This window comes from Crotalus tigris, unplaced genomic scaffold, assembly GCF_016545835.1.
Source record: "Crotalus tigris isolate CLP2741 ecotype Arizona unplaced genomic scaffold, ASM1654583v1 scf7180000019068.10715455, whole genome shotgun sequence".
Classification (NCBI taxonomy): domain Eukaryota; kingdom Metazoa; phylum Chordata; class Lepidosauria; order Squamata; family Viperidae; genus Crotalus; species Crotalus tigris.
In genome coordinates this window covers 5421083-5434718 of record NW_024097358.1, presented here as the reverse complement: position 1 = coordinate 5434718, position 13636 = coordinate 5421083, and the positions used below count along the sequence as shown (strand labels likewise).

The following is a 13636-nucleotide window of genomic DNA, read 5'->3' as shown; positions in this document are numbered from 1 at the left end:
CTTCTTTATCCTGTAGAAAGTGTTTGGGCACTAGCAATAGCACAGACTTAGATATCGCTTAGAGCAGTGGTTCTCAACCTGTGGGTCGGGACCCCATTTGGGGTCGAACAACCATTTCACGGGGGTCGCCAAACAACGCAGTCCGCCATTTTTTCCCCCTTTTCCTTAGCTGTGCTACTCCCTTTTATTCTATTGGCTTTTGAAAGCCAATAGAATAGACTCTCTTGAATAGAGTCTAATTCTATTGGCTTTCAAAAGCCAATAGGAATTGTCCAGGCTATCTCTGCCCTGCTGAGCCTGCCAAAAGTCCCAGTCTGCAAACGGTGCTGCACCAGTTGAGTAGTCCTCGACTTATGACCGGTTGGGGGGTCGCGGCATTAAAAAGGTTGAGAACCACTGGCTTAGATAGTGCTTTACAAAACCCTCTGGGCAGTTTACAATGTCATCCTATTACCCCTAACAATCTGGGTCTTCATTTTACCAACCTCAGGAGGATGGAAGGCTGAATCAACCTGTTGGAATTGAACTCCAGGCTGTGGGCAGACTTTTCCTGCAATAGTGCATTCTAACCACTGCACCACCAGGGCTCCTAGTAGATAATCATATGTCCCACTAATTAGGGAGAACTTAAGATTGCTCAGGACCTTCATTTAGCCCTGTTACTTTGCAACGAGTCTCTCTGTAATAAACTAAGGCTATTCGGGCCACTACCTTTTCCTCCCTCTGATGCTGCTCTTGTTCAAATGCTGCTTTCAAAACGGCGGCCTGCTCATCTTTCTCCTTGCAGACGGCAAGGTAACATTCTTTCACTACAATCATCTCTTTATTCAGGTCATCAATGTCCAACCTAGAGGGGAAAAAAAATCACGACATGGAAGACGTTAGAAGGTCAAGAAACATACATGAAGCATAAGCTTACTTCAGATGTTTCAGTTTAACTTTTCAAATACATTCATACTTTAACTGAGCAATGTTCTCTTCATAGGCATGGATGAGTTTTTCCTTCTCCGCAACGTGTTTTCCTGCAGACTCCTCAAGGAGCTTTTTCTTTGTGTCTTCATAATGTTGCCGATAAGTCCTTTCGCACCTGGAGGAGGAAAGGGAAGAACTTAATTTATTGCTTGAGAAAGCATGATAAATCCAGGGCCTAGGACCGTATAAATGCAGCTTCACTGACCATATCCGTCCAAATTTAAAGAACACAGAATATAAAAGATAAGTGTATTATGATAAAGACACTGTTGTCCAGTCAACCACCAAGAGCTCCTCAGAAGAGTTTCTGTTTTACCAGTTCTCAGAAAGCAATCTGATGGCCCCAATCTAGTTTCCGGGGGAAACAATTCTACAAGACCAGGGCTATGACACAGAAACAATGACTCTAACTTCATTTCCTATTAATTATAGACAAGGGGGATCACCAGAGTTTCTTCTCAGGAAGAGTACAGTGGATGGGTTGATTCCAGCTGGAGAAGGAGGCCCAACAAGCATCTTATTCCAGCTGGAGAAGGAGGCCCAACAAGCATCTTAGAGGGCTTTGTAGGCATTTTGAATTTGCACCCAGAAAAGCTATTGGCAATCACTGCAGAAACTGTGGCACAATACAATCTTGGTGATTACAATATTTACGTCCCTTTGGAGCCAGCAGGCCAAAAAGAGTCCTAGTGCAGTAGTGGCGAACCTATGGCATGGGCACGTGCGCCATCGCCCCAGTCCTAGGCCTTCAGCTGGGTTTTATAAAACCTTTTCGCTTTAGGCCTCCGCTGTCGTGTGCAAAAAAAAAGTTCAATCAATCAGTCAATTTCAACTTCTCGCGGGAAAAAAAAGATCTTGCAAAGTTGGAATTGTTTGATTGAACTTTTTAGTCCCACCCAGTTTGCTGTTACCATTGCAGCCACACCCACCCAATGGGCCACACCCACCCAATGGGCCACACCCACCCAGCACCCAACGATGCATAAGTGGGTTTTGGGTTGCATTTTGGGCACTCGGTCTCCAAAAGGTTCGCCATCACTGTCCTAGTGCAAAAGGATAGATATTGTGCCTGTCGCCAATGGAGCCCACCCGTGAAGAGATTTAGTGAATCTGAACAACTGTGTACAACCGTCGCAACGGCCTGGTGAGAGATGAATGGACTCATTTCTTCCCAGATGGGAAATGGCCAGCCTCAATCAATCACGTTTTTGTCTTCCTCTGATGGAGTTCTAGGCATAAAACTGTAGCGTTCCATTAAGTACTTGGTCAGGGCCCGAAACATCTTAGTGACATCTCTGGGGAACTGTCAAGCATAAAAGCTGCTCTGAGGGAATCTAGAAGGAAAATGTTCTTACTCCTGGGTATATCTTCTGGATACATCTACAAAACACTACCAATACAGATGAGTCTTAAGCCACAAAGACCATCACTGTTTCCCCTTATCTCCTTTATACAGAAAAGCAGAAGATAATTTAAGATCAATAAAGGTCACTCTATGTTTACTTCAACTTTCCCTCCCAAGTCACCTGTCGAGGGCTTCTTGTTTATCCCGATCAGAATCCTGAACCATCTGCCTCATCTGATTGCACAGGTCTTGATTTGCGTTTTTTAGCTGTTCTTTGCCTTCCAGAAGTTCCTGAATACATGCGTTATGACTCTGATGAAAAGAGAAATAGTATTAAACATGACCTCATATTTTAATTATTTAAGACATATTTCCAGGCTGCTGCAATGCAAATTATTCTTGGCAGCGTACAGGGTGTTGATATGGCATTGCACTCAAATTATTAATCTTTCTGGCTTTAAGAATGACATATTATGAACAACATTATCAGACCCTTGAGACGGGACAGAAAAATTCGTAAGATTCCTATCTAGGCCATAGATGCAAAAAAGGATTACAACGAAGAAATTAAAGCAGTTGTAACCAATTTCTTAGGAAATGCATTTCTCTTCGGGGATTGTGTAAAATGCTTCTTAAAACAAGTCATTATTCATTCTAGGTGCGTTGCAGAAAAATGGCCCTTCTTAACTTCAGAGATAGCTCATGTTTTTTAATGTGCTAGAAATAAAAGGTGCTTCAGACTTCTGATTTTTTTTTTGCTACCATTGACTAACATGGTTCTTTGCATACAACATAGTGTAAATCAACCTTTTCCAAGTTGTGGCCCCCGATGAATCGGGGTGTTAATTCTGTGGGTTTCCAGCCACGTATCTATCTTGCATTCCGTAGAACTTCAACTTGGTTAAGGACTGTTATGGATGCCTTTCTACCAACAGGCATTTCTGTGCATAGAGGATGCTATGATTTTTGTGAGAGAGACCCTAGAAGCCTATGTCAGTTTTAATCCCATCTAAAGATGTGTGTATAATGGTCCACCTGTTGTTCTTTAGTTTATAGAAAATTAATTAACCATAAACAGCTTCATCTGATTTTATAAGACAAGTGTTCTCGTTTTAATCTTCCCTCCCAAATCAGATCACAGCATGGGAATATCTTATCCAATCAGACGCTAAATAAAGATACTTTATCTGTAGACATGGGGGGAAAAAAGCACCTCAATCTCCTGTTGCAATTCTTGGTTTTCCTTTTTGAGCTTCAGCATTTCATCGGAGGAATGATACTCTGTGGAATCAGATGGACTCTCCATGTTTTTCCCTTTAGTCTAATATAAAAGAGAAGTACAGAGAATATTTGTTAGTTTTTAGTTGAATTTTATACAACCAAAAATCTATCTAAAAAAAATGTGTACCGTCCCACTCCAATTTGTAGGAGATGGTAAAGATGAGTAGCATTAGGCTGTGTTAAACATGCACTATTTGGTGCAGAAGGAAGTTGGTGTTCAATGGAACAAGGCAAGGTTAATGAGGATTGTGCAATTTTATGTCTTGCTACCTGAGATTAATCTCCTCCAAATTTCTGTCCTATATCTGTCCTATATCCAGATTCAGTCAGTTTCATTCCATACAGCATTAACCTTGTAAATTCTCAAGCTTCCTCCTTCCGTTATGTATTCCAGATGGACAGTGTTTTAATATTTATTTGTTATGTATATGTAGGGGTGGGGGTCTATACATATGTTGTATATAGTATGTTTAGATGTGTGTCATGTATGTGTTCATTTTGAGAGTGGACAACTAAATTTCATTTTTGATGTGTGCCGTTGTGCCCACAGTAAAAATGACAATAAAGGTTATCTTATCTGCTGCAACAGAGAAAGGAGCAATAGAGACACAATAAATAGGATAGGAATGGGTAGACAATGTTTACTACATTTCCCTCCAGATTCAAAAATGATCCAATGGTCCAACAGACAAATATGGGTCTCTGAAGCTGATTTGACTTTCACCTCTAGATAAATATGACTTTATATCATGGGTAGTTTGGCCCACAGTGGGCATTCAAGTATTGTCAGCCATTTTCGTACACTAACCAACTAGGCCAGGGGCAGGCAACCTTGGCTCTTTTATGACTCGTGGACTTCAACTCCCAGAATTTCTGAGCCAGCCATGCTGAGGGGAAAGGTTTCCAAGCTGAGCCATGCTGGCTCAGGAATTCTGGGAGTCGAAGTCCACGAGTCATAAAAGAGCCAAGGTTGCCTACCCCTGAACTAGGCCATCCATCCAAGCTGTAGCACCAAGTAACTCTATTATTTTAAGCAAGGACATCACATATAGATGAGAGAGCATGGTGGCTCATGAGGTTAAAACGCTGGGCTGCCGATTGGCAGGCTCGTGTTTGAGACCCACTGCTGCTGCAGGATGGAGTGAGCTCCTGTCGCATGCTCCAGCTCTTGCCAACTCAACAGTTCGAAAGCAGGCAACTGCGAGTAGATAAATGTATACCACTTTGCTGGGCACCTTCACAGGGACAAGAAAGGAGCCTCCAACTGGGCATCCCCGCCCCACCCAGAGCAGCGATGATGTTACCATCAAATCCATTCATCACGGAAGCCCTTCGGTGCTTCCGACATGGAAGTTATTAGTATCGCACGCAGATCATAGTTACCCAAGAAGGCATCTTTGCCAAGGATGAAGAATTTCAAGGAAACACAGAACGTTTTAACGGGACGTCTGAAGCGTCCTCTAACTTTTGAAGCACATTTCTCAAGGAGAAAAAAAAACAACGAATGCTTATTGCTTACGTGACCGGCCGAGTGTTTGCTACTTCAGTTATATCTTTCTAATCCACTGTCATCATTCTTTTTCTTCCTACAGCTATCCAAGTTTGCTACAGTAAGGCTGGTTTCTCTCAGCGAGCTTTCTAAGCTCTGAGTAAACACTGTCTCCTTCCATCAGAAGTCTGGCAGAGAGTGCTTATAAAACAAACAATTACTTTACAAATGCACTTTTCTGTCAGCAAACAAAGCAACGGTTTTGTTTCATCGCTAATGTTTCTGGGGTCTCTTTACTCAGATGTTAGAAACCTGTGGATTAACTGAAATTCTCAGCAGTCCCATTCAGCAAAGCCAACAATGGGAGCTTTCTGGAGATTGAAAGTCAGCAACATCTGGAAGATTTCAGATGTTGTACCGTCATCTTTTCTTGAGGGATTTCTGCCGCAGCTTATTCCACTAACAGCCAACACCCTGTCCTCCAAATATTAATTCACAATTCACTGCAATATTTCTTGTGTATTCCTTATCAAAACAAGTGGTCCACCCAATGCATTCCAAAGTTGTGGTGAAACTTGTATTTTGATCACAGCTATCACTGGGGAAAACTAAGACAAGGTCAGTCGTAACTGACCTAAGCAACTATAACAAGAAAAAATATACATTAGGTTGAATAAAATTAGGAATACTACCCAATCTGGCTAGTGAGAAAAACATTTAGTAGTTCCAAATTGGCTACAATCGCTGCATTTTGTCCAATGAATAAAAATCCAAAGTGTTAATCTCCGTATGGAAGAGAGAGAGCAGGTTAACCTTTATGACGGTTGCTAACGGCCAGTTTCATAACGTGGAAAATTATATTCCTATCAAAGATATTAACATACAAAATAAGTAACGCCTTTCACGTACGTTTGATTTTACCAGTTGCTGCTTCAGTTCTTCTATAGTCTTGTGACAATCTTCAAGGTCATTTTGCAGTCGAGAAATCCGGTTCCTCTTCGATTTGTTACTGTTTAATAACCGCTGCATTTCAACCTTCAGCTCTGAAACGATTTCATCTTTAGAAAGCCCTTTATCGGTTTCTTTATTCAATGAACAGCTGTCAAACATTAAAGATAAGAAAGGAGGTCATATTACAGTGGTTCTCAACCTTTTTAATGCCGCGACCCCCAACCGGTTGTAAGTCGAGGACTACTCAACCGGTCGTAAGTCGAGGACTACTCAACTGGCGCAGCACCGTTTGCAGAAGGGGACTTTTGGCTGGCTCAGCAGGGCAGAGACAGCCTGGACAATTCCTATTGGCTTTTGAAAGCCAATAGAATTAGACTCTATTCAAGAGAGTCTATTCTATTGGCTTTCAAAAGCCAATAGAATAAAAGGGAGTAGCACAGCTAAGGAAAAGGGGGAAAAAAATGGCGGACTGCATTGTTTGGCGACCCCCGTGAAATGGTCATTCGACCCCAAATGGGGTCCCGACCCACAGGTTGAGAACCGCTGTCATATTAGATATTCTGAATGTCATAAAATTACTAAGGTTGCCCATATAAATCCGCTATTAGGAGCTACCTATTCTGTGGTTATAATTAGCTTTTCAGCTACACTGAAATCTATTTGTATTTAGAGAATGTATTGACCTACTGGCAGAAAATTACAAAGTTGCTCTGGCTCTCCCATATCCATTGCCTTCCTACCAAAGTGGTACCTATTTATCTACTCTCATTTGCACGCTTTCAGATTGCTAGGTGGGCAGGAGCTGGGGCAAGAAACGGGAGCTCACCCCGTTGTGTGGCGCTCGGGTTTTTTTTAACTCGGCCTGTCTGCTTTCCAGTTGACAAGTTCAGTGTCTTTAACCACTGAGCCATCGTGCCCTCTCTCCATCTACTGTAGTAGCATGAATATATAAAGCCTTCCCCCATTGGCCCTCTTCATAGTGATTACCACTATTGTTTTGGGTTTTTTTTTAAAAAAAAAAAAGTTTTATTGGTTTTTATAGGGTTAAGGATAAGATGGGGTCAGGACTGGGGTTAAGGTTTAGGCTGGGGTTGGGATTAGGGTTGGGGCCAACATTGGGGTTATCCTCCAGTAACATTTTCAATTTTTAGCAAACAGAGTATTGTCTGGATACATATGTTTAACTAACAATAGTTAATATGGTAGTAAATAACAGTAGTAGGTATAATTGTTTATCCTAAACAATATTAAATACTTAATCAATCCATAACATTCTTCTTACTAGCATGTATTCAAAATAACATATCACATTCTTTCTCCCTAATTCGTTTTGCTAGCCATTGATAAAATGATTACCACCATTGTTGAAGTTGACGGCTGGGTCAGCTCTCCAAATTACTGCTGTGTTAATTCATTCCTTGATGTTTGGGGCAAGTTTCGAAAGGTAGCTTATAAATTATTATTTTTTTAAATCAACACCAGAATTGGCATGCTATTGGGTGCTAGGGGCTTAATACAACATACCGAAGTTATGCTATAAAAAGAATATGCAAACCAAAAGATGTCCCATTTTGTTTCTTGAAGGAGAGTCCAGTGGAAGTTCCCATGTAAAATGATTTTAGCCAGGGAAGGGAAGGGGCGGCATTTTACATTATTTGCAAATGCAACAGTTGGAAGATGCTGAGAAAATGGAGAAATATCCCATGTGAACGTTCCTTATGCATTTTGTTTTCAGTGACCAAGCCATTAATTAATTTGTGATTACCTCTGTAATGTTGTCTTCTTGTTGATTTGCTTAATGCCCAAATCTACGTATGAATCTGTTAATTCCACATTCAGATTTCCACCTGGATCGTTGAGAAACACACCATGTTTTGTGGCTGATTCATAGAGAACAATTTCTTCTTTTAGTTCCTTTATCTCTTCCTATAAATACGGATACTCAATTAAGAGTCAGACAAACTGGAAATAAACTCCATCTCATTTTGAGCACTAAGGAATCAAACAATCCTCTACTTTCCATAGAGTTATAGTCTCCAATGGAGGCATTTCTTATACTTTTAATTTTATACTGGTCCACCTCAGTTCATTTCTACAATATTGAAGAAAAGAAAAGAAAATATATGAACCTGAAGAGCTTTATTCATCTCATTGCCTAATAATTGTGCAGAGTGAGCTTGCTGAAGCTGCAGACGTAGCTGATTCGTCTCTGTTACTAAGCCTGGAAGGAAACAGAATGAATTTATGAACATTAAACTAAAAAGTATTTAAGAGAAGAAGATACAAGCTCGATTGAAACCGCTCATTCACTAACTTAAACCATACTCTAGGTTCCTCTCTTATAACAAAAGCAAGGAAAGTACATGGATGTTGCAGTTATATGGTGGAAAGAGAGTAACATCAGAACTATGTTTCCAGCTCTTGGAATTGCATAATTTCATTGTAGCTTATCTCCCATATTAAAATTAAAATAATGACAGAGAAGTATCTCAAGTATATTTGCTTTTCTTTAGCACACCCAAAGCTAAAAGAAACTGTGAGGCTGCCCATTATGATAGGCCAGGCTGCCTTGATAGAATGGATGATTAAAAATAAAGGAAGATGATGTCTAAATATATATTTTCACCTTAAATGTCCTTTGGAAAAGCCTTCTATGCAACTTCTTAGCCAGCAGGATTTTTTAAAATAAATAAATAAATCTGGATTTGGTAGGGAATATGGATGCTTGAATACCATTCTGTGAAATTCATCCCTCTGATTCATTATATTACACAAGATTAATTTCTGAAGTTTGAAACTGCAAACTTCCATTCTTGCCTTTCCTTACCTGAGCAGCCTCAGACTTTCAGCTGCTGCTATTGGAGTGTCTTTCTAAGCAAACACACAAAAAAGTGAAATGCTGTGTTGGACAAAAAAAATAATAATAAAAAATTTTAAGAACTGCGATTAAACTAATTAGACTAATCCTTCAATGGTAACTACTGCAAAGGTGGCTATTTAAATTTAGTTGAGGGCTGGTGTTGTTTTTTTTTACGCACCTGTTTGTAATAAATTTGCACACTGGTTTTGGCTTTCTTCTAGACTTCTTGACAGACGATTGATTATTTCGTTTTTTTCTAATTTACTTTCTTCAAGAGTTCTTTCAAGCTGCTTCACGTGCTCCTTTAGGTGGCAACACATTTCTATCTGATAAAAGATAGAGCACTGCTTAGAAGCCTTTGTATATTTCACTTACGTATTCATCCAATAAACGTTACTATTCGTTTTTACTTCCATAATGTTTATATAGGACTTCTAGCAAAAAAAAAAATGTGTTCCCCTGGTGTCTATTTTTCTGTAGCAACCGGAACTCTACTTAGAAAAGCTACTTAGCCCTCTAGGAAACCTTCAGGGCCCAAGTCACAAAGAATAGGGGTAGATCTAGAAATAAAAGTATTAATGTATTGTCTGTATTACAAAAATATGTTTACATTAGTACTGTAACAGGGAGTCAAAGATTTTTAGGGGGCTTTTTCAGTCTTTAAAATAGAGAGGTAAAGACATTCACTCTGACATTTGTTCTTTTTTTTAACTCTTGCTCATTCCGAGATGAAGCATTATACAGGTAGTCCTCAACTTAGGACCTCAATGGAGCCCCAAATTTCTGTTGCTAAGTGAGATGTTAAGTGAGTTTTGCCATTTTACAGTCTTTCTTGCCACAGTTGTTCAGAGAATCACTGCAGTTGTTAAGTTAGCAGCACGGCTGTTAAGTGGATCTGGCTTCCCCATTGACATTTGCTTGTCAGAAGGTCGCAAAAGAGGATCACAGGATCACAGGATCCCGGGACATTGCGACCGTCATAAATAGGAATCAGCTGCCAAGCGTCTGAATTCTGATCAGGTGTCCATGGGGATGCTGCAACGGTCGTAAGGCTGACAAACGGCCATAAGTCCCTTTTTTTCAGTGCCGTTGCAACTTTGAACCATCACTAAATGAACGGTTGTATGTTGAGGACTGCCTGCATTCGCAAATGAAGGTTTGGGGCTATGAAGCTTATTGAGCAGAGAAAACTTGGTCAGGTATTTTGCAAGTGTATTTTCGTCTTGTGAGGAAGAATCTCACCTGCTCCTGGAGCGATGCATTCTTCACATCCAGTTTCTGCTGCAAAGATGAAGCTTGCTCTTCCAGTTTCTGCCGGAGTGCGGCAACGATAGCCTCGTGCTGCTCCCTGGCACGCTGGAGAGCGTCAGAACGGCGCAGTTCCAAGAGCTGCTGTTGCAGGCTCTCCATGGCGACTTCTGCAACTTTGGATTGTTTGATCAGCTGCAAACAAAATAAAAGCCATAGCAATAGCACTTAGATTTATAGACCGCTTCACAGGGCTTTGCAGCCCTCTCTAGGCAGTTTACGGAGTCAGCATACTGTCCCCAACAATCTGGGTCCTCATTTTTACCGACCTCGGAAGGATGGGAGGCTGAGTCAACTCTGAGCCCTATCAGGACTGAACTGCTGGTAGTGGGAATGTTTTTATAGCAATAGCATTTAGATTTATATACCGCTTCAGAGTGCTTTACAGCCCTCTCCAGGCAGTTTACAGAGTCAACATATTTGCCCCCAACAATCTGGGTCCTCATTTTACCGACCTCAGAAGGATGAAAGGCTGAGTCAACCTTGAGTCGGTCAGGATCAAACTCCTGGCAGTGAGTGAGCAGTTAAGTTAGCCTGCAATGCTGCATATCCTAAGCTCTGTGCCACCACGGCTCAGAAAGATATGGGATTTAATTCAAAATGGCAACGCAGTTGTCTTTAACATAATACAAGCAAACACTCAATGTACAATCAATATAAAGATTATATTAGTAGAACTACGCTATATTAGCGACAAATCCCTTTTCCAGCAGACTGGGAAACAGGACACAAAGGAAAAACAATGTCTAACAACATGCCTCACCCAACAATTTATTTTTTTTGATATCGTGGTAACTTTGAATGGTTGTTAAACAAAGCAGTCAGTAAGCGAGGGCTATCTGTTCTGTCTCTACTCCAATTTGGCTGTAGGTCAAGCTCCACTACATTGTTGCAGCATCAAAGTTTGCATATGGTTAAATTCACCAGTCATGTATCTTATGGTTTAAGCATGATTTGCTACCTGGGCAACATTCTAAGATAAAAATAATGGCTTACCAACCACAACAGCTGTGCTTCTACAACATGCTGAGCCAAAATCAAACAAACCACATAATATCTTAGCTCAATACATATGGCTCTTCCAATTTCCAATAATTTCATCTCCATGTTCAGCTTTTCAGAAGACAGAATATAACACTCTTTGGTTTTCTTGAGGGATGATGCTCATTATAAATGCATCTAACATTTTTAAGTTTTTACTGTCTTGTGTACTTCCTCAAATAATTTTTTAGCAGCTTCAAATCCCTTACATGATCATATGCATTACACTTAGTAACTGCGAAACTGTAATATTTACAATTCCTACCTGTTCCTCATTAGCAGCCAGAGTCTGAATTTGACTTTCAAGAGCTTTTATTTGGCCTTCAAGCTGAACTTCCCTTTCCTTGCTATTTTGGTAGAGTTTTTGACTTTCTTGGAGACTAAGATACATGCCATCCTTTTCATCTTTAAAAAAGAAAAAAAAAATACATCACTGTGCAGTTACTTTTTAACATTTGCAGCATACCCTTTTCAGGAAGGAAAAAAAAACCTAAAATAGAAGAGTGTACATACATGTGTGTGGGAACAAAACATAAATTTGCACCTTTTTTCAGAATTCATTATTCATAAATGCATAAACCTCAAATTTATAGCATTTAAGAAAACATGATTATTTATTACTCAAAATAGCTAGTGAATGAAGTTTGAAGAAATGTTCCATATATAATAAACAAGCTAGCATCTTTAATCCAAAAGGATATCTGTACTCAAGCAAGCAAGCACTAAAAGATTTAGTCACTCGTTTTAGGAGGCAATTCTCCCAAATCATCACTGTAGATCACACAAAGTAGCACATTCAGTCATTGGGGTGGGCTGGGGTATCCTGTTATGCATTGATTTTTTAAAAAAGAAAAAATACCGACTGTGCAACCACCTGTCTTAAATTTAGCATAAGCAGAAAGGGCTTACTTATTTCTCACAAGATTTGCTACATTTCAAACATTGTTTCTCATCAATCAACAACAAGAAAGCTTAAGTGGGTTTAAAGTTAATAAAAGAAGTTAACAAGTGGGTTTAATTTTAACAAAATGAGTGAAGGAAAACAGGAAGCCTCCTGCATCAGTTCTGGATTAGGGTCTCCTGCTTCAGTAGAGGGATGGACTAGAACAAGGGTGTCAAATTGCTCGCCCACGGGCCAGATGCGTCACTAGGAAGCCGTGCTCACCCCAGCTTTAGCAAGGGGAAAAAAGTCGTGATACGTCGTGACACGTCACGTGACGAGTTTGACATCCCTGGACTAAAAGATGCCTTCCAACTGTTACCCTGTGATTACATCATATGACAGAAGTTGAAACTTCTGCCCAAGTATACTTCTGCAGTCTCGTCTTTAAGACATACTTACCTTTCATAATTGCAAGCTGATGGGACAGGTACCTAATCTGCTGTGCTCTTTCTTCCAGCTGGTTATTAAGTTCTCCTAAAGTTCTTTCTTTTGCTTTATTGAGAATCTGAAGCTGAAGAATCTTCATGTTCTCTGAAGAACCTGCAACTCACACCAGGTTTCCACACGTCAGGCATAAAACACACAGGATTTTCTCAACCAAATACACAATTCAATGAAATTCCCCAGGGCAAGAATTTCTTCGTGACAGAAGTACGTAAGTCTTGCTGGACAAACTTTGCTACTGTAGATACTTCTTTTAAATTACAGTAGTGGCCAAAATTGTAGAAACTTAAAATTTGTCGTTTTAAGTTAGTGTTAAGATAGAGATATATAAAACTGTATGTTAGTATATGGAGAAACAGATTAGAGACTGTATTGTATAGAAAAATATGTATATAGAGAGATTAAGAATTATATGTATGATGAGGAACAAATTGTTAGGAATATATACACTGGAATGTTACATTATGTCCATCTTTGTTTTAACTGTTTTATAAATAAAAAACTATTTTTTAAAAAAAAAAAAATTGGCCACTGTTGTATGTACTGCAGTTTACAATTAAGCAGCAGCAGCAGGTGAGAAATGCAGTTATTTATTCCAAGGTTAGAGACTCACTCAAAGCATTGTAAGTTGCTGGCAATTTGCGTGCTTGGAGAAACACGAAAAGCCTTTTGCCAGGCTCACAAAAGAAGAGATGAAAACCTTCATACCAATTACCTGATTCAGCAACAACAACAACAAAAAAACCCTAAGTTTCTAGCATCAACACGTATAATGAAAAGCATATACTTACTTTCCCCAGTAGCTAGAAATTCTTGTTGCATTTCTTCAAACGCTGCTGCCTCTGATGAAATAGGGGCTGCTTTTTGAGCACTCTTCTGGTAGGCTTTATACACAACTTTGTAAGGCTCTAAAGACTGGCCGTTGGTTTCCGAACCACCGTACTGCAACTTTAACAACACAAACCATCTTTTAAGTGCTACGGACTTGCCTAGTTGTGATTC

General features: G+C 39.9%; 1 protein-coding gene across 2 annotated transcripts in view; it reads right to left on the bottom strand.

Annotated features, from left to right (window-relative positions):
• Window positions 1-13636, bottom strand: part of CEP152 (centrosomal protein 152) — a 33153-nt gene that overhangs the window by 10334 nt on the left and 9183 nt on the right. For both annotated transcript variants that reach the window (XM_039359264.1, XM_039359263.1), the window contains 12 exons: window positions 13426-13582; window positions 12590-12730; window positions 11513-11652; window positions 10141-10341; window positions 9077-9224; window positions 8168-8259; window positions 7804-7964; window positions 5997-6186; window positions 3531-3638; window positions 2499-2629; window positions 959-1087; window positions 712-847 (listed from right to left, as the gene is read on the bottom strand). In XM_039359264.1, coding sequence (XP_039215198.1) covers window positions 712-847; window positions 959-1087; window positions 2499-2629; window positions 3531-3638; window positions 5997-6186; window positions 7804-7964; window positions 8168-8259; window positions 9077-9224; window positions 10141-10341; window positions 11513-11652; window positions 12590-12730; window positions 13426-13582 — 1734 coding nt within the window. The remainder of the gene's footprint in view (window positions 1-711; window positions 848-958; window positions 1088-2498; window positions 2630-3530; window positions 3639-5996; window positions 6187-7803; window positions 7965-8167; window positions 8260-9076; window positions 9225-10140; window positions 10342-11512; window positions 11653-12589; window positions 12731-13425; window positions 13583-13636) is intronic.